Raw genomic sequence first — 22,096 nt, forward strand, 5'->3', positions numbered from 1 at the left:
GGGACTTCTGGTGTCCAGAACTATGACAGAATAAATTCTTGTTGTTCTAAGCCACCCATTTTGTGGTAATTTGTATCACAGGCCCAGGAAATTATGAACCTGAAGAAACAACTGCAAAATGTTAAAAAAAAAAAAAAAAAGAAAGAAAGAAAAAAGAAGAGAGAGTTTCAAAGAATTTTCCATTTCTCCTTTCCAATCTGGATCTTCCCAATCAAATTAACTTGTATACTCACTGAAAAGGACATTCACACTGTCATGACTATAGGGCTGCCACCCTCACTCCCTACCTGTTGGTCTAGATTTCTAGTTTTGCTCAAGGACTACTCTTTCCAAGGCTTAAAAAATGGCCTATTTTAGAAGCAGAAATATTTAGGTCATAAATTTAGAAATTTAGAAGTTTAGAAATAATATTTTCCCATTTATTCAAATGCTCGATCCTTGAAAAGAAAATTCACATGTTTATTCACTTTTACTAAGTTTTTTTCATTCATGTATACACCCACACATACAAATAATTGCTTTTGTAAGATTTTAAGAAAAGAGTTTCTTTTGTACACAAGGAAAATGAATCACCATAAAGTCAGGGCTTCATTTGAAAACCAAACAGCTGTGGTAGAATTAACATGTAAATTCAAAGTGTATAATGCAATTTTTATGCTTTGGAAAAGGTTTAAATTTAACCTTTGCAGGAAATTGTAGAAGAGAAAATTATCACAACCCCTTCCACTCATCCCAGTTGAAAATCAGACAAAGTAAAAGCATTTGTTGTGAAATTATTTCTATTCATAGCCAGAAATTTCTAAAATGCTAATGTCTCAAAAACATGCTAATGTTTTTAGTGGTAGTATTTCAAAGCTATGTTGTCACACATATATACTCTGAATATAGAAATTTATGTAACAATCAAAAGAGCCCTATTAAATTAGAGAGCTAACAATCTGAAAAAGATTGAGTCAATTTTCTCATTACTATTTCAAACTATTTTGTGAACATTTTGATTAAATACATACCTGCCCACATTTCTATATATGTGCTTGCATTTCTTTGTCTATGTATATGTACACAAGTGTGTGCATAAAGGTAAATACACATACATTATTGATAAAAAGAGGGAAAGAGCTTTCCTGAAATTTAAAAGAGCCCATTATTACATTATACATTTAAAAGTATATATGTAATAAATTAAATACACACATACCATTTCTTTATGAGGGGAAAAATACATACTCCACCAATCCCTAATTATGTTTCCTTTCTATTAAACAAATTCAGATATATTTTGGTGTCAAGGCATTTAACATGCAAATGGTCACCAAATCTGCCTTTGAAAAAACTACCTCCGTAAATCAGATGCTCTACAAACCAATCTCTCAAATATCTGTTCTAACTTTGGACATCTGGTTGAATATAGAACCTATAAGTACCTGTTAAAATTCAGTTTTCCTTTAGAAATAATTTGTAAACTTAAGCATATTTTTCAAAGGATCCAAAATTAACTGGCCCACTACCATATATAAAAGTTACACACTAACACAGCTATTACTTAGACATTTTAAGGGAAAATTACCTGATATCCATTCAGGTCAGTATAAAATTTGTTTTGACTGTTTATGCTAGAAGAAATTCTCATTGCAATCTCACGGTTATGTTCTTTTCGGATGTCCACGATATTGGACACTTCCACAGACTGTCCGTCTGTTCCTAAATTTAAAAGAATATATATGTTAATAGAAATTGATTGCTCCACTTTTCTTATACTGTACAGAACTTCCAGAGTGACATACATTTTCCCGTTTTCTATTCCTATCTTCACCATTTTTCATGCTAACTGTGCCACCGTTCACCTTTTTCTTTCTTTTCTTTCTTTCTTTTTTTTTTTTTACACTGTCAGACAGTAGAAAACATTTACTCCGGAGAACATGTAACTCAACAGAAGGATGAAGAGCTTGGGATGAGATAAACGCAGATGAAATATAAGATGCAAATGATTCTCCAATGAGTTCTGGAGGGAAAAGAGAACTTTAAATGAGAAAAGGTTAGCCCACTCCAGGCCAGGCCGCCTGTCACGTGTACGGCCATTCTCCAACAGAGCCATGTGAGCCTACTTCTTCATGGCTCGCCTTCCGTGCTGGAAATCTGAAGCAGTGAGATCTACACTCTGTTGGTTCGAGAGACAGTCTATTACTGCCCATGATCTATAATCTAGGAAAAGAGAAACGAGATCCAATGAGATGCTTTATGGCTAAAATGGATATTATCATATTAGTATTTGTGGAGTATAATCTGGACAGCTCCCCAGAAGTTAAATCAATTTTTTTTTAAGATTTTATTTATTTATTTGACAGAGAGAGACAGCGAGAGAGGGAACACAAGCAGGGGGAGTGGGAGAGGGAGAAGCAGGCTTCCCGCCGAGCAGGGAGTCCGATGCGGGGCTCGATCCCAGGACCCTGGGATCATGACCTGAGCAGAAGGCAGCCGCTTAACCGACTGAGCCACCCAGGTGCCCCAAGTTAAATCAATTTTAATTGAGTTTGGTATCTCTTAGGACCCCTTGTTATGGAGTGATTCATTTTGTCCTTTGCTATATAAAGCAGAGGACAGCTTGAAGAAGTCCCAGATGTATCAAACATTTATTTTTTTGGATAAGCCTAAACTTTTCACTAATTTCTATCTGTCATGCCACCCTAACTATATCTTCTGGTCCTGAGTGAAGCCTTGGGTCTATTTCCGAGACGGAGAGGGGAGTTATGGAGAAATCCAACACTCCTAATACAGACTGAGTATGTAGAAGAGATACTGGATCTTCTACAAAAGAGCAATCAGGAAAGCAAGCAATCAAAGGAAGAAAGACTGGCCCTATCCTATTTCATACGGCAGAAGGTTTTTAAGGTTCTAAGAGCCCTGGACACGTACCTGCAGTTGTCAGTCGTTACCCACCAGGCCTCACACACACTCTGTCACAGCTTGCTGATCACCAGGACACTCTTTAGACAAAGAAGGCTATGTAAAGAGAAATGGGGAGTGGGAGAAGGGAGTAAGGAGGACTTTTTCTGGAAGCCAAGAAGAATCCCCAGGGCTTAGAGAAGATGAAAGCAAACAGTTAAAGGAAGGAAGTTTGAATCGGTGGGAATGGTGGAAAATAATGAAAATGCAGCTAGCTGAGGCACTATAGGTTTATGTGAGAAGTACACCGGAAATTGTAAGACATCAATAGTAATATGCTGACAATACTAAATGGGCAGAAGCCTCCATCAACAGATTTTTCAGAATTCTCACAGAAGTTCTTTTCTGGGAGATGTTACTCCTCCAACTCGACAACCTCAGTCAGAGATGACTTCAGTTTCTTACTATGTTCATAAAGCTGTGATGAGCAGTATGACCTCATGTGTGGGGGAAGAAGGTCCTTTTCTTTTCCCTCCCACTTTATGGCCAATCTGAACCACTAACCAGTAAAATATACATATAACTTTCCTTCTGACAATTACCAGATAACTGACCCAAATAGCTTCACTACTACTGGGAAGTTAAAAGAAAACAAAAATCACATCCACTGATGCCAGAACAACGGTGTTTTCTTTGACTAGGAAATGTATTACTTTCGATGCAAACTTTCCTTTCAGTAGGTTTATGTCAACCCCAATATCTTTCAAAGCCAATGAAATGTATATGGAATTCTAACAGACAAGCTTCCACAAATGAACCAAAGATGCCAAAAAACACAAAATACAGCATAGGGATGAAGTCCCCCATGAAGCATTCAGGCGAACACCTCATCTACTGGAGACATTCGTGGCTGTTTGGCACCACGTCCGTTTTCTCCTCTCTAGACTGGATATTCTCCCAGGGGGCCAATAGAGTACATGAAATGAAATAAAGTCTTTACAAAGGAGAGTGTCATTAATTTCAAGTCACGTATCTCTGGAAAACATTTACAAAAAACATGCTTCAAGAAAAAATAAATAATTTCACATTACCTCTGGCAATGATAAATTATTTCTGTTGAGAAAATGATCTTTCTTGAGCTCAGTATTATGCTCAGATCCGGTTGTGGCAACAATTGCTTAAGTCTCCTTTAAAAGGAGCCTCGATGTCCATTCACAGTTCAGCAAGACATCTGTGCCAGGACAGGCTTTTAAAGTAAGATCAAACCTAATACACTTATTATGAACAAACCAAATAAATCTTGTAATGGTAATCAAAGCAAGGAGGTATCCCTGAGTCATCAAAGGTAATTTATTACTTTTTAAAGAAGAATCTATGTGAGGGGGATAAAGGACTGCTACCTTTTCCTACTCTAGGTCAAGAATTCCCTAAAGTGTGCCATTCCCAAAGAAGCTCATGGGATTGAGGGGAGAACTCCCTGGGAAGCATGGGTATGAACCGATCGGTCTCAGTGACCTGCAGAATCTTTGCAGCAAAAGGTTCTTTTACCAAATTGGTTCCACCTGGGCATGGATGGCCAGGAATTTCTAAGCCCCTCTGGTTTTTCTTCAGTCCTGGGAAAGAAAACAGCTCCTACCTAACAAGCGTAGTCCAAAGAGTTATGTCATTGATAAAGACAGAGAATTAAGAACTCCCTTGCTGCTCACCCTCTGTCCCCAGAAAGAGAGAATGGAGATTATTTATCTTTATTAACAGAGGCAATGCAAGGTAAAAACAGAGCAAGTCCACAGGTGGAAAGCCATCATAGAGAAGCGGAAAGAGTCTTGCAGAACTCTGAAGTTTTTTTTTTTTTTTTTCTCCTCCCTGGAGCCTGTTAGCTCCTTACAGATTGTCTTACACACCATCTCTGCATTCCAGTTTTTAACAATAAATTGGGGATGTAGTAGGTGCTGAATCACCATTAAAGAGAATGAGTTAAGATGTGAGAGGCTGTCCTTCATGATGCAGAAGTCAGCTGACATGGGAGGAAAGCAAACTAGGCCATGGACAGAGTTTAAATAGAAAGAAGGGAATAAGTACTTAGATTTTGAGCAAACACATGCATGTTAGAATGTAAGCTCCTCAAGCACTGGGACCATGTCTTATTTATCTTTATGCTCCCAGCACATAATAGGCAGATAGTGTTTGCTGAGTAACGGGCAGCAGCTACATGGAAGAATCAGCCAACAATTACTGAGTCCTCGCTATGTACCATATGCCCCGCCATATGCTTTACATACAGTAACTCATTCAATCCTGACCCTAAGCCTAGGAGAACATACCTTGCCCCAGATCACAAGGCTGACAGAACCAGCACTAAGCCTCTCGGCCATCACGTCTCACTGGCAAATTGACCACTAGAGAATGTTAAAGTTACTTTGGGACCATGGATTGGAGAAGCTTTGCAGTGACTCTAAGTAGAAAGGAGACCTCCAGGTTATTTTTTCAGAAGGGGAGAGGGTACTGATCTGGGATGATATGCTGCAAGTGCTACCTAAAGGAGACAAATACATTATCAGTAAAATAAAATAAAAATAATAAAAAATAATTATGGGACAGGCTTGCCAGAATACAAAACTTCTTCAAAACAATCCGAAATCTTTTCTTTAAAAATGTCATGGTCACTTTAGAAGCCAATAAAGTAATATATACTAATTAAAGACACTGTGATCTCACGTATTTACCTAAGATGAACACTAATCACAAGCACAAGCATGTTCACTGTGCACTGGTGCCAAGGGTAGAAACATGGGGAAACAGGCTAGATGCCCACCAACAGACAAATGAATAATAAAACCAGTACATCCACGTTTTGGACTGCTCTGTAGCAAATGAATGAGGTAGCTCTCTGCCCCGGCAAAGAAAGATATCTGATGCAAGAGGTGAATGGAGCATTTGTACAGTGTGATGAACTTTTTGCTAAAACCAAACACAATACTATACCTTTCTGCAGATATGCATGCAAGAGAGGTGTGTGTGAGAGAGAGAGAGGAGATAGAGAGAGAGAATGCAAGTGATCCGAGGGTGCACACAGGTATCTGATTACCTCTCTTGAGTAGTGGATAGGGACCACGCACAGATTCTAGAGGGATTTTACATTATATACATATACTATAATGTGTGACACTTTTGTCAAAAGAGTATACATATATATTATTTGTATACATAAAAAGTATTATCTTTTTTATTCTATTTTTTTTTTTAGATTTTATTTATTTGACAGAGAAAGACACAGCAAGAGAAGGAACACAAGCAGGCAGAGTGGGAGAGGGAGAAGCAGGCTTCCCGCTGAGCAGGGAGCACGATACGGGGCTCGATCCCAGGACCCCGGGACCATGACCTGAGCCGAAGGCAGACGCTTAACAACTGAGCCACCCAGGTGCCCCCGAACTTACCCACCTTAACCAGGAGTTGACGCTTAGGGTTATTAACTAATACACACTGCTTCACTCAACACATAAACGACAATTCTCGCAACAATGATAAATTTAGTAGGACAATATGGAGATGATGTTTCCAAAAAAGCAAATATTATCATTTTTAAAAACTGTACTCATATCTGAAAGTACCAAGAATAAAAATGGTAATAACTCCCATAACTAGATGACCTTTTTGTCCATGTTGACTTATTCAACTTGCCTATCCATTGTAAGATCTAATTTATCCTCTGAGGTACTTGCTGATTTCCAGGTCTGTAAATGTTCATATTGACTATTTCTCCACAAGTGAAAATTTTAACATCTGCTTTCATGAATATAAATTTGAGTAATTTCATTCCAAGTCTTGAATTTAAGAAAATGATGATGCACCACTTCGTTTCATTTCTAAAGCACTTGATAAATAACTACTACGACTTATTGATCAACTTATCATGAGCAAGGCACTGGTCTACATATTTTAGGCTTTTCATTTCAGTAATTCTTAAAATGACACAAAAGTAAATGCATAATAGGAAAAGTAGAGCATTTTGATTCCATGGATTGCAATTTTTGGTTAAAGATGACACCAATTAACTACAATATACTTGAAGACCTAGTAATAGAAAAAAACACACAATAACACTGAAAGCTGTCTTTTTTTTTTTTTTTTTGTCCTATTAAGCATTGATTTTAAGAAACAATAGGTTTGGGACGCCTGGGTGGCTCAGTCGTTAAGCGTCTGCCTTTGGCTCAGGTCATGATCCCAGGGTCCTGGGATCAAGTCCCGCATCAGGCTCCCTGCTCCTTGGGAGCCTGCTTCTCCCTCTGCCTCTGCCTCTCTCTCTCTATCTCTCATGAATAAATGAATAGAATCTTAAAAAAAAAAAAAAAAGAAACAATAGGTTTTTTGGAAGCTCTCTCTTGGAGGGAATACAACATCTACATCAGTAACATTTTTTTTAAATCCAAAACAGACAAGATCTAACGAAAGCACTTCCATGGGGAGTGAATAAAACAGCTCACAACACTGTAGAGCTTTCCTGTTCCCTTCCCAACGATCCAAGCTGGGGCTGGGCCAGGACAAGCGAGGGAAGAATGCTAGAATACTCATAATGGTCTGTTCGCATACTCTCCACACTGACAGTCACTCTGAACTTGCCTACTTCCCGCTCTCCCAAACATGCTCCTTTCCAAGGTAGCTTAATGCAGGAAGCCTGGATTCTGTGTACTCTTACTTCTCAAGTTGATCTTGCTATGGAGGCAAGCAGTTCTTCCTTGTTTTTTTCTTTTTTTTTTTTTAAAATCACACTTTTACCGTTCCTTCTCTTGAATTAACAAAAAAGAATCAGTAGCATACCACTCATTCATCCTAACTCCAGTGGACGCTGAACAGAGACAATTTGCAATACTGGTGTTTGGTTGAACTTTAAAGGCTGGGTAACAAATATTTTCCAAAACGTGTGATTTTCTATTGTTTGCCTTCAACAAAACTGAAGGTGTATCTAATCAATTTGTCAGGCAGTAGATCATTAAAAATAATTGATTGAAACTCAAGTTTGACAATAGACAATTCTGTGATTTATGGACCATAACTCATAAGGAGTTCAAGGGACTGAATGACATTCTTATAATAGAACTCCTTCCATTCCCACCTAATTATGGTAACATCATTTTTTGGCCTTACCTTTATAAAAACAAAAATTAAGAAGAAAATCGATGCTGAAACCTATCTCATTCTAGCAATAAGTAACATTCACCAATGGATACATGAACATATGGGGATACAAAGGGTAGAAACGATTCATCCACTGAGCAAAAAGTTTCCTATAAGTTCATGAAATAAATGACCAAAATGGCAATATACAGGAGGCAGACGCTTAACGACTGAGCCACCCAGGTGCCCCTATACAGGGACTGTTTTGATCAACTGTATACTACTAATAATCTTTATAACTCAATCCAGAAAAAATTTAATACTTACTTTTAGGATGATAGAATTTTTAAACTTAATATACACATACATATGTATTTCATAAGAGTAATGAAAGGTTGATGAATAACAAGACTCTCAAGCATAAAAATATTACATTAAGATAAAATTCTGTGGAAGTAGAATGGAAATACGAGTTCAAGGAGAAAATAAGGATGTGAAATTTGACTGTTAAAGATCTTATTCAGGCCTTTTTAAAAATGCATGATTTGGAAATCAAATTGCTACTCACTGGATATGTTTATTTTAAAATGTCAATATTTATTATATTCCAGAAAAAAACATCTGCAATTCTCTAAATGTATAAAAACTAGATGCCAACTTAAATATATGTAATAGTTTTTCAAATTCTAATAGGAACAAAGGAGTCTGATTAAAAAAAAAACCCACTTCACGCTTTGTAATGTTCTTTCCCTCCTTTCTGCCTATATAAATGACATTTCTCTAAGACATAGCATCTCAACAGCTCACTTCCTTTATCAAATCTTCCCCAACACCCCCAACCCTCAATGGCTACTGTCTTTTGTAACACTTATGTCTAATTCATCTGGCCCACATCCTCTTTTTTTTTTTTTTAAGTAGACTCCACACACAGCACGGAGCCCAATGTGGGGCTTGAACTCACAACCCCTAAGATCAAGACCTGAGCTGAGATCAAGAGTCAGACGCCTAACCGACGGAGCCACCCAGGTGCCCAAAGCCTACACAACCTCTTAAGGAGACACAACACTTAATATGTGCCAGGCTTTATGTATATTAACTCAGTTAATCTTCCAACACTTCTGTGAGGTGGATTCTATTATTGTCACCTTTTTCAGTATGACAAAACCAAGGACAGAGAGGTAATAACTTGCGCAAGGTCAAGCAGCTAGCTAGTAAGCGGCAGAGCTGGGATAGGAGCTGGAGATGACATGCAGGTACGTGGACTCTGGAGTCTGAGCTCTTAACCACCATACTCCCCCTATATTTCCCATCCCCCTGCCCTTCATCTGAGTTTAGTACAACACTTATTTGTGGGGGAGGATGTTTCCCTGCTAAGAAGCTATGCTTTCAACACAGCAGCTGCTGTCAACGAGCCCCCAAGATAACCTCTGAGTTCTCAATTTGTGTAGCCAGAATGTGCTTATAGTCCCTTAAAATAACCTCCTCTTTCATGCCTGTAGGGAATAATCAGATTCAACACATAGCTACTTATTTCAATTTTTAAAAGTTCCAATTAACAGGAAAGAAAAATCCTTAGCAGTCAATTGCATATTATGGTATTCCAAAAATGTCTGAATTACCTAAGTCTGCCTAGCCATAACTTACTTAATGCTTTTTACTCTTAAACTAAATATGGAACGCAGTCCTGGGAAAAAATGAGAGATTGATTGCAAATCATTTTAATATCCTCATGAATCTTTTCATGGAAATAAAAACAACTTCAGTGAAGCTCTGAGACCTTGTTTACAAGGAGGAGGACTCCAGGGATGGAAGGCCCAGATTCAACCATCCTTAGAAGATGAATTTAGGAGCAAGGAGTTAAGCACAACAGAGACTTTATGTAATACTAAGTTTTGTGAAGACTCTTTAATGGTTATACCTAATTGCCCATCTATCTAGTCTTTCTACAGTTTAAGAAACTGAGTCCGTAAGAAATCTAAGGACAAACTCAAGGTCACTGGTTGGCTTCAAGGCACAACTGAGGATTCAGACCTCTAATTCCCAGTGTGATTCTCTTATGTGTTTAACTAGATGGAGTTCATTTTGACTTTCTAAAAGTCAAGGGTCATGTTATGAATCCAATCACATTACATATTCAAAACAGAGAAAAACTAAGCGACCTCTTTTTGAATGCTAAATGTGCCCATGCAAGGAAATTACTCAGTCATTGCAGCCAAAGGAAAGTCTTTTCTTCCATACTTTTTGATGGCAGTTCATTACATTTTACCTCCAGGCTACTTGCTTTCTTTTAGCAAGATCCATTACATATAGTACTTCATAGTATGTTGGTGGAAAATAGGCAAAAGTATTGCATTTAGATATTTCTCTTAAGGGTTGAAACATGGTTTGCACACATACTCATTCATTCACAAACACCCGCCTAGGAGAACGTAGTCCTGGGGCGGAGAGGCGGGGGGAAGCTTGAAGGTATATATTTTAACCGATCTGGAACCTGAACCTTGTGCTAGTGAAAATGTACAGGACACACTGGTAACCCATAGCAACCTCATTCTTCAAAGTAGCTGTTGATGTCAAAAAACTAGGGCACCAAAGTCTAATAATTACAACTCCAAAGACAAATGAAGCCACAGCTAGCAAATGTCACTTACTGATCATGATGTCACTGCAAGGTATGCACTTGTTGTGATGAAACAAATATAACGTAAGGGGATACAGGGGTTTCTGCCTGTATCACATTCTATCTTCCAAATCAAGATTAACAAAAAAAAGCTAAAGTAGCCTTAGTGACACGAAAAGCTTCAATTTAATGAAAGATGATTATAGTGCAAGAAAAATTAATCCTCATTTCTCCCATCTTTTCCTCCAGAAAAATGTTATTTTCTACAAACTAAATATAATCTTTGAAAAATTAAAAAAAAAATAGTTCCAAAAGGGCATTTCATTAAATTATGGGTGCTACAAAATGGATTTCTTATTTAACCTGATAGAAGGCGATACATTGTGTTGCATTAGAACTCTTTCAAATCCCTCTGATCTTGTAGAGCTTTTAAAGCTAGTGAGCACAAGATTTCCTCTAATTTAATATTTCTAGAAACGTTTTGAATGTAATGTTTGAACAATAATGAAAAGAAACACAAGAGTGTTTTTTAATAGCTTAAATGATGTTAAGAGAGGACTCTAAACTGCACCTCTGACCATTTTCAGAATCTGGAGAGAACACAAATAGACACTAAAACTTAAATATAAAACACCAAGAAAAAAACAAAAAACAAAAAAACAAAGTTGGTTGAACCTACGCCTCCCAACTCAGTTTGTTGCAAAATCAATGATGACCACACAGTTTTTATAATCTGGGAAGTGCTGTTTGATTTCTGTTCTTGCTTTTGTTTTCTCTCCCAAAGCTTAATTGGAGCCAAAGGTTACTTTGGGGGAGAAAACGGTCAAAGAGTAACTAAAATAGAGACTGAGGAATTTAAGGATACTTTATCAGGTTTGTATTACTTTAGTTTTTTTAAAAGAATATTTCAAGTAAACTGAATTTGAAACATTTAATATAGACTCTCAATAAAGACAGATATTCCATAATATCAACTCTTTCTGTTTCTTTATCCTTGTTGCTGAGAGGTAATAAAATCTTTTGTATAATTAATGGTTTAGTAACCTAATACCATTATAGTACCTAATCATAAAATATTAATAGTTTCTCTCCCCCAAGCCCCATTTTTTTCTGGCTCATAAATTTGGTACTAACAACAAACAGGCTCTATTCATTAATACTCATCCGAATAACTGCATCTGGTCAGTTTATTTAAAGGGGGCACAATTAGCATACATCCAAAGACAATTTAGAAAGTTAAATTTGAAAGTAGGTATTTACGTTCTTTCAAGAAATATTAAACACAAGCCACTCGACAAAAGCATGGAAGTTGGCTGATGTTTTCTCTACACCTAAGACGAAAAGCTACATCCTGTCCATGGATTTTGATCAATCACCCAGATACCTGGTTTACATGAGGCTGAAGTTTAAAACACCGAAGAGCTTTCAAGTATTTCACAGTATGGCTGCTTTGGTGCAGCATAACCAGACCCCATTCAGGCACTTTGAACTCGTCGACATCCAAACACCCTGAAGACCTCACATCTCTTCCTTAGGTTTCAACCAGTGATTTAATTAAAACCCCAATGAGCCAGGATCCAGACAACCTGAGCCTTCATGCACCGGTATGTGAAAGAAAACGACAGATGGAGGGAGGTCAGGAAGGCGACTGAGAAGAGGCTCTCTCTCCACAACGGGGCTTATTTTTTCCAAGAGGGAGATTTGTTGAGAGGGGCTCAGATACAAACATAGAAGGATGTATAGTTTGAATGAAAGCCTTTCAGGTGAACTGGTATCTCCATCTCCCAGCGATTGCTTTCATGTTGGAAAAAAACAAAAAATATAAACACTCTGGGCTTGAGAGAGCAAAAATAAAGATTGCTATGTCACTTCGAATGGTTATACACGCTGGTTTCAGGTTCAATCCAAGCCAAGAACAGTAAAACCCATCTGGAGAAGCACTCTAAGTTAACTTCACGTTATACCTAACTTATTTATCTGTCGTTTCCCACCAACTTCTGAAGCTTTCTGCTTTCAAGCTACAGAAATCTCATCCAAATGCTTCACCCTGTTTATTCCACCCATTGTGACATCCAGAGGCAATTCGAGGTCTGTATTCTTATTTTATTATTATTATTTTTGTTATGCTAATACTCTAAGCGTCCAGTTGAGAACAACTTCTCTTTCTTAACTGACCAATCCACTGGCATTGTCACCTTGGAGGGCTGGGAGGCAGTTAAATCTTGGTGGTTCCTGGTTCTGCAAAGGGGCTACTAGTCAGCCATTGGGCATTTTGGACTGCTTAGCTGGGGAGAAGGAAAGAGGAGAAAAGAAAAGCTTTTAGGGCCTGGTAAATGCATGTTTGTTGGGTTGAGTACACAGGCAAGTCAGAGCCTATTAATTTCCAAATCAACCACTGGGATATGACGGCAAACTAAGCTTATAGTCACAGCAGCAGAAGAGGGCCCTCTAATTTACGGAAACCATCCTCTGTGATGAGCTCCAGATCCCCTGGACAACCTGCGAAAACTCTGAGGCTGCAATGATGGTGACAGACTCATTTAAACAAAAAGAAAAGCAATTAAGCAAACGGACTTGACTGAGAAGTAGGAATTCTCTGGCGAGCTGCTTCAGCATGAACTCTGTCACACAGCCTACCTCCTAAGTAGACCTAAGGAAAAACAACAGTAAACCATGCTTGATGACACAGGCCTGGGCCAAAGTGGGGGCCATGCTGTACTCAAGGAAGAAACATTCCATTACAAGCAACAGTTTTTTAAGCAAATCTAAAAGCAGATAAGCACATCTCCTGTGTGATGGGGATGCTACTTTCTACCCATAAAATGAAACCTCTGGCCGTAGCTGAAGGTATAATTTTAGAGCTCTCAGAGATGTTGAACAATGGCTTATGCAAGAGTAGAAAAGGATGGTCAAAAATATTGTTTCTGGCTTACCAGAGATTTTAGAAAACTCAATAAAACTCAATAAAAGATTATTTCAGACTTTCTTGTAGGTAGCAGAGTGAACATTCCCTGAACACAGTACCCTTTGCTTCCCCACAAAACCCAAAAAGCAAACAGCGCCTGCCCATATATTTTATCATTAGTTTTCAAACGCTTTATTATCTACTGGTATAAGGATTCAAGGAAACAATATTTCCTTTTCTAACTTTTTCAGCCTAGCTAACAGCAAAGAAGAATCTAAAGTGGCATTTTTATGAGGTCCTTTTCTAAGAGAGTTGATACCATGGTTAAGTGGTCTGGTTACTAGGATTAAATTTGTGGTTGGAAAAGTACCCCATTCTAAAAAAAGTGAATTCAACATGAACCAACATAAATGTGCAACTCTGAGGGTGTCTGGGAGCCACGGCTCCATCCAAATCCTACGGAAGGACAAGAACCACTGCCCATGGTTAAGTCCCTAAGAGGATTAAAAGCCTATTTACTGTCACTTGGTTGATAAAGATGCTGCTCATCAGTCCCATCCTAAAAGCAATAAACAATCGCCCAATTTTATACTCTCCCAGGTAAAGACTTGTAAACAGAAAGAACTAGTAACGAACGTTTTTCTTAAAAGAAAGTTAAATTCCAGTAACACCTGCTATTGTAATACATTCCATATTTAAGGCAGGCTATACGTGGGGGGTGTGTGTGCATGTCAGAGACGGTCAATGATCTACTAACTGAAAGCCGTAATTGACAGAATGCCCATTTTGTAAAATTAAAACAACAAAAAACCCCACTGTTTTTAGATCTTAGAAATAAAGATTCCAATTAATGAACTCATGACCAAGACAAATATTATGAGACGTAAGAGGAGATATATATAGGGAAAGAACATACATATGTAGAGTTAAATGTTTTACCATTTCTGATTATCAAAAGGCTAAGTATATTTTTAAACCACACAGTGAGTATAATGACAAGTTTAGGAAAGACCACCATAAATACCATGTTCAAAAACCAATTGCTCCATGAGAGGCGATGGACTCTGAGAAACAAACTGAGGGTTCTAGAGGGGAGGGGGTGGGGGGATGAGTGAGCCTGGTGATGGGTATTAAAGAGGGCACGTACTGCATGGAGCACTGGGTGTTATGCACAAACAACGAATCATGGAACACTTCATCTAAAACTAGTGATGTAATGTATGGTGATTAACATAACATAACAAAAAAAAAACACAAAAAAAAACAATTGCTAGTTTATTAAAAACGACACACAAAGAATTCCAGAACCAGAGTACATGTTTCACAGCTATTGCTTTGTTTTCTTACCTTGGATGTTGTACAGTCGGACCCTATGGGTAACATGTTCCAAAAAGCAAGTCACGTCTGAGTAAAACCTTCCACGTTGCACTCTGACAAAGGGCAGTGTTGTGTAAACATAAGGCTGAGGAGGAAATGACATTTTTAAGAAAAAATTTCAGCTTTTAACTTTTCCAAGGGATGTTTATTATCATTTCCCAAATGGCAAATACATACCACCTGATATTTGCAATCTCAAGTGAAAACAAAACCTTACAAGGTATCAGAACAGGCGCATGCTATAAAAATGGAGTATAAGGTTTTTCATTAGACAAAAAGTGCTGAAAATAGAAAATAAAAATGTTTACAACTTGACTGGCCTAGGTGATCTACAAACATTCCCTCCCAGCTATAAAAATTTCTAATTAAAACCCTTCTATATTGTCCATGTGCTATTTATTAGAAATACCATTCATTCTACAGCAGTGACATTTTCCCAGGCAAACGTTTATTATAACCGTGGCCCCCTAATGTTCAGGGGTCGGGCAGGTGGCAAGGATGACCACAGGGAGTCATCTAAGCAAACAGAAAGCAGGATTCAGAGAATTGCTTAATCACAGTTAGGTTTACTAGTCTATAAAACACACTGCCCTTTTACTAGAAAGAACTAGCTGAATATAAAGCAAATTTACAAACTTGAAAAAACTATGGCAACCACTGGTTTAAGGTTTCGTCATTTCGAATCTAGTTGTCAAGAAAAATCAGGAACAGAACATACTTCTGTGACATAGGAACACATTGAAAGCATTTATGAAGAATTATATTTTCTCTTTTTTTTTGAAGGAATTATATTTTCTTAAGCATTACAGGCTGCAGAAGCTCAACAATGGCATGACGAGCTAGGCTTGCATTGCGAACTACTTAAGTAGCATCAGATTTTCAGAACTGTGAAATTTTCTTCCAAATGTACCTCTCTGGTTCTAGAAAAACTATTCTGAAATTAATATAATGCATTAAGAGTTTACAAAGTTCTTGGACCTAATTTTACCATATAGCTAAAAAGTAAGGGAAGAAGATGAAAGCTGGCATGGGGATTTCTGGGCTCCTACCTGTTTCTGATGCACCCACCTGCCTCCCTGATAGTCTTTTATTTTCTCTTTGTAAATATATGATAATTCTCTTGGTTTTTTAATTTAATATTAGAGCTATTTAAAGATAGAATAATTTTAAATAAATTAGTCACAATTGTCCATGCATAATATTCCAGAAGTATTGTTATTTTTCATTTTTTCTTTGGTATAAGAACAGTCAATCAAAACCAAATTCCTGGGGTGCCTGGGTGACTCAGTCGGTTAAGCGTCTGCCTTTGGCTGGGGTTATGATCCCAGGTTCCTGGAATCAAGCCCCACGTCGGTCTCCCTGCTGAGCAGGGAGCCTGCTTCTCCGTCTCCCTCTGCTGCTCCCCTTGCTTGTGCCCTCTCTCTGACTCTCTCTCTCAAATAAATAAATAAAAATCTTAAAAAAAAAAACAAACAACCCAAAACCCAAATTCTTGTCCAAGAGAGAACAGACTGATACAGCTTATACTTAGGATCCACTACCCTTCCTAGAACGGCTACTATGAGCTGTAGTTTACCTTTAATTCCTCACTGATTAAAAAAAAAATCGAAACAACAAAAAACTAGACTCCTTAGAACGGTCAATGCTATTCTTTAAAATCTATTATTTGGGGCGCCTGGGTGGCTCAGTCGTTAAGCGTCTGCCTTCAGCTCAGGTCATGGTCCCGGGGTGCTGGGATCGAGCCCCGCATCGGGCTCCCTGCTCAGCGAGAAGCCTGCTTCTCCCTCTCCCACCCCTGCTGCTTGTGTTCCTTCTCTCTCTGTGTCTCTCTCTGTCAAATAAATAAATAAAATCTTTAAAAAAATAAAATAAAATAAAATCTATTATTTGATTTCAGTTAACAGGTTTTTCGAAATTGAAGAACAACAGTAACTTCTGCAGGAGACAGGTTTCTAGGCAACAAAATATGGAGAATATTTAACTTGTCTTGAAGTAGAGAAAACCTATATAAGTAGAAAAGCAAAGGAAGATGTTCTAAAGAAAAAAATACAGAACTGACTACACAAAAATTAAAAAAAATACTATAACAGCATAACATAATTAAATTAAATGACACACTGATGGAACATTTTGCAGTATATAGGAAAAAGGATTAATTTTTACCATATATAAAGAATGCTTATAGATCCGTAAGTCATACCAGTAGAAAAATGGTCAAAGAACTTATATATGAAACTCACAAAAGATATAGGAGAGAGAAATAAATGTATGAAGTTTAGCTTCCCTAATAATCACAAAAACTTAACAGTAAAATATTTTTCACCCATTATTATAGGTAAAGCTTTTGATATGACTGATTCTCAGTGCTTGGAGTGGTATATTAGAGAGCTACTCTCAAAAATGCTGGTGGGAGCGAATATTTATGCAGTCACTTTAGAGGACAGAGAAATAGTATGTATCAAGTCTTTTTTTTTTTTTTAAGGTTTTATTTATTTGACAGAGAGAAACACAGCTAGAGAGGGAACACAAGCAGGGGGAGTGGGAGAGGGAGAAGCAGGCTCCCCGCAGAGCAGGGAGCCTGATGCGGGGCTCCATCCCAGGACCCTGGGACCAGGACCTGAGCCGAAGGCAGATGCTTAACAACTGAGCCACCCAGGTGCCCCAGTATGTATCAAGTCTTTTTTTTTTAAAGATTTTATTTATTTATTTGAGAGAAAGAGAATGAGAGACAGAGAGCAGGAGAGGGAGGAGGGTCAGAGGGAGAAGCAGACTCCCCGCCGAGCAGGGAGCCTGATGCGGGACTCGATCCCGGGACTCCAGGATCATGACCTGAGTCGAAGGCAGACGCTTAACCATCTGAGCCACCCAGGCGCCCCTGTATCAAGTCTTAAAGGCCTCATCCACTGACACAAAATAACTCTTCTAGAAAGTTATTCTCAGGAAATAATCATCACTGCATAAAAAGAATGCTACAAAGAAAGCTTATCACAATGTTACAGTAGTGAAGTATTGGGAGAAAATCTACATATGCAACAATAGGAAATTCTTTTTTTTTTTTTTTACATATATATACATTTTTGTGTGTGTGAAAACATTTAAGTTCTACTCTCTCAGCATATCATATAATATGGTGTTATCAAATACAGTCACCATGTTAGACATTGGACCCTCAGACCTTTAATCACAACAGTATATATTGAAAATGTGTTTTCGAAGAATATACCATTTGATTGTGAGCACTGTCACAACAGTGAAAATGGGGGAGAAAGGGATATGCATAGTAAGACAATAAAAAATACATCAAAATGTTGGCAGTGGTTTGCATGGCCTTTGGAATAGTTGGTAAATTTTATTGTTTTCTTCAGTTTTCTGCATTTTCAAAAATGTGCCAAAATTTGTATATATTATTACACCTTTACAGTCAAGGGGAGGGAAATTTTTTTTTGTTTTTTAAAGTGCTGAAAGTTAAGGAGAAAAATGGCCCACTGGACAATTTATTTTTCTCCTATGGCTAGATAATTTGTCTCTGTATATGTGCTGTGCCACACAGAACACCACAACAGCACCTGAACCCTCCAACAAATCTGGCTTCTTTCCATGGAGAGCAACTGTTCATTGTAGCACCTTAATGAATTCCAACCCTGAAAAATTATTTGTTTACCTAACACTCACGACTACCGATTGCCAAGTGTCAGTAAGGAAATATAATAGTGGAACCAACTCATCTATACCTAACAGATGACAAAATAATGAGATGAACTTATTTTTTTCTTCATTACTCTTTCAATAAATGCTTATTCACAGCTCAGTTCATTGGCACTTACCTTGGCTTCCCCATCAGGTAAGAAGAGGTAGGCACCACTTTTGTCCTTTTTACTGGTGGTTCCATACCATGAAAATTGCACTTTTACTTCATGATGTTTACTGTCTTCTTTATTTATCATTTCCTAAGGATAAAAACAATGTTTAAAAGCAACTTACTATATTAAGATTTTAATGATGTTGCATCTGGTTCCATGTATATGTTGATTAAAAAAAAAAACACCAAAAAACCTCAAGACAGACAGAAAAATGCTAACATTCAGCCTCTAATGTTCACGATTCTTGGATGAACACCCAAAATCTCATATTTAAAAGTATACTTTTATAGCTAATACTTAGAATTTAAAACTTTCACAATAGAAACAAAAAGAACACACTTCATTAAGGAAGAAAGAGATACACAAATTAAGAGATGTGGACCAGTGCTTCTCAAACTTTCTGTACTGAAGAAGCAGGTTTATTTTTTTATTTCCAGTATGCATGGACCAATATTTTTGTGAAGTACAATAAGAGTGAATTACTAGAAAAATTAAATTTAAAGTGATATACCAAATATACACTCAAACTTTTTATTATTAGATTCAGTAGGCATGAATTTATTGTGTCATTGTGCTTTCAGAGTTTCCACAAACATTTTTCTCAACCATTACAGCTTCTATACTTATCTTGTGGACCAGTAACAGTTCACGGAGCAGCACCACCCACAGACCACCCTTGTTAGGAGCAAGTGGTCACAGTGGACCACATATATCAGATACATATAGCTCATCCATCCTTTCTCCCAGAGTATTTGCATCGACTTTCCCCCCTCTGCATACATAATCTGCACATATTATAATAAAAGTGATAAGCCTTCCATGAATTTGGAAACTATTCAGAACATACCTCCAAAAGCCCAGACTGATCAAACCGAAGTTTAACAAAGGAGTTCTCTAGAGTTATATCTTCTTCAGTACTTTTTACATTCTTCATGTTGAAAATTCCTTTATCTTTTACGTTACCATTATGCAGCACATACTCAGCTAAATGTGGGTCTGAACTTGCTGATTCCAAAATTCTATACACTTTCAGTCCGAGTGGTGGCATCTGCACTAGGAAGGAGATCTTTAAAAGACAGAGGAGAGAATTTTTTTAAAGAGAAATGCAATCTACTGAAAGAAAAGGATTTATACATCTAGTAAGAACAACAACAAAAAAACTACCGTATTTTAAAAAGAATTTAATACTCTACTTTAAAGATGTTTTGAGAATTTATGGGTAGAGTATCCACATTTCCGTTTATCCAGGGAATCTAATAACTTCAGGTTGGTAGGACTATCAAAGGCATGAATGCTTTCATTCAATATATGAAATTATACGAGCAACCTCAATTGTCCGATGGTGCTCTTAATGGATGCTCAGAGGAGAAAATGCTTCATGAAGGTAGGAGCTTTAGGTGAACAACGATTTTTCCTAATTATCAGGACCCTTTTTATACTATGGTTTCAAGTACATTAAAAATAAAAGTGGTAAATGTAATACTATAAATATTAGGCAGGCTAACAGTGGCCATCGAATGCCTGGGGTCCAGCAGACAATGCACAAAGCACAGAGGATGCACACACACTGTAAGTCGTGACCTCTGCCTCCTAGGAGCTATTCCTCCCTTTTCTAGATAGGCTGTTTCCTGTAACATCTGACCAAAACTTCTATTATCTTCTCCTTTCTAACTAAAGGATTATGAATTTATGAAAGCAGCCAGCAATGGCTTTTAACAAGAAAAGTAATTCTCATTTAGAGTTCCTAGCTTTTGGCTGCGTCTTCAGAAGTACAGTTTAATTTGCACTCGAGACTCCAAGAATTCAACTTTTCTAGTGATGTGGGGGTCCAGTTTAATATTACTTTAAGAAATTTTCTCCAAAAATGTCTATTACTTCAGGCCAGGCTTTCCACAGTTGTATCTCAGGTAAAAAGCACCTTCCTCTATTTTAGGAAGTCCTTCTTTTATGGTGTGTCACGTCACCTTTGCAATGAAACGCTGAAAGGACCTAAGTTATTTAGAAAAGGTGTTATTTATCTCAACTTCAGTGTGCATAATTGTTACTGAATTGAGTTAAACAAAGAATTTCAAAATTTTTTAGGTAATGATGACTTCATTACTTCAGGAAAAAGTTCCAATACTTACAAAGATATACAATATACATGCTAATAACATACTAATAATAACATGTGATATACACACAGGATCTCTCTTCCTTTAGTGTCATTTAACTGGTCAGTTAAATCCCCTGGTATCCACAACTTTAACCACTTCACATACACCAATGTGATGACTCAAAGGGAGCATGGATACATATATAAACTACATACTGGCTATGCTTTTTTAATGGTGCCTCTTTAAGTTCTATGGCGAAAACGTACCTCATAGGCTGTCTGTGAAATAGTAGTTGCTGTATTCCAAACTGCACTCATCTGAATTTCCAAAGGCTTTCCGGAAGCAGAAGACACTTGTGCTGTGGGGGAACTCACATAGACTGAGACCACTGAGATTCGGTCTTGTTCTGAAGGATTACAGACCACAAGATACCTGCAAAAACAGCTGCTTCACTACTCGGGTCTTAAAACAGTATTTCTACTTCTTTTACACTATGTGTAAAGACTCAGCTTGTAGACATAGAGTCAACACACGGAGAGGACTTATAAGGAACACATTCTGGTAAAATTTTTGGAGAACACGCAATTTCATCACAAATAACACACACTACAAAGGGTAATGAAATAATGATTCACTTTCTAAGAATAAAATGTTATACAAATGGAAGACATTAAGAGAACTATAATAAAGTTATTTCCATGGCCCAGAAAATGACCTATATAACACATGGTTTTATTAGCCTTTCTAAAATAATCAGCTTGATCCAACTAATCTCCTGATCCCTGCCTAAGCTCGCTGAGTAAGAAAACACATACATTGCCTATTTGTACTTTAGCCACAATTAATTTCAATTAAAATCCTGACATTCATTTTAGACCACTAAAAGACAACAAAAATGTATGGCTATCCATGCAGAATCACACATTTATTTTATATACATGGGGTCCTTATTCCCCAAGAGAGTTGGTTCTGGAAAAAAGATCATTTCAAGTAGCTCCACTTAAAAAGGGTGTTAAAATTTTATACAAATAGTGCTAAAAAAGATTTGACTGGGCCTAGCTAGAAAAAGGACAACACACACTATTAAAATAAGTTTAGACAATTATTTAAAACTACATGCAATTCTTAGAATGAGCAAAAAAAATGAATGAACTGGAGTTTCTGGCAGACTTTTTCCAACAATATTTTATATTAGCACATTATGACACCTTCATGCATTTAATTTTTATAGGATGGTTTTAAACAT

At 37.4% G+C, this 22,096-nt stretch overlaps 1 protein-coding gene across 5 annotated transcripts in view; it reads right to left on the bottom strand.

The window, feature by feature from the left end:
- LOC135363079 (alpha-mannosidase 2-like) overlaps positions 1 to 22,096 on the bottom strand; it is a 107,616-nt gene that overhangs the window by 31,232 nt on the left and 54,288 nt on the right. For all 5 annotated transcript variants that reach the window (XM_064583775.1, XM_064583777.1, XM_064583779.1 and 2 more), the window contains 5 exons: positions 21,117 to 21,282; positions 19,602 to 19,820; positions 18,719 to 18,841; positions 14,865 to 14,979; positions 1,568 to 1,701 (listed from right to left, as the gene is read on the bottom strand). In XM_064583775.1, the coding sequence (XP_064439845.1) occupies positions 1,568 to 1,701; positions 14,865 to 14,979; positions 18,719 to 18,841; positions 19,602 to 19,820; positions 21,117 to 21,282 (757 nt within the window). The remainder of the gene's footprint in view (positions 1 to 1,567; positions 1,702 to 14,864; positions 14,980 to 18,718; positions 18,842 to 19,601; positions 19,821 to 21,116; positions 21,283 to 22,096) is intronic.

The sequence above is a fragment of the Mirounga angustirostris genome, unplaced genomic scaffold (genome assembly GCF_029215605.1).
Source record: "Mirounga angustirostris isolate CCGP_5_RB_7025 unplaced genomic scaffold, mMirAng1.0.hap1 SCAF_18, whole genome shotgun sequence".
NCBI classification, from domain to species: Eukaryota; Metazoa; Chordata; class Mammalia; order Carnivora; family Phocidae; genus Mirounga; species Mirounga angustirostris.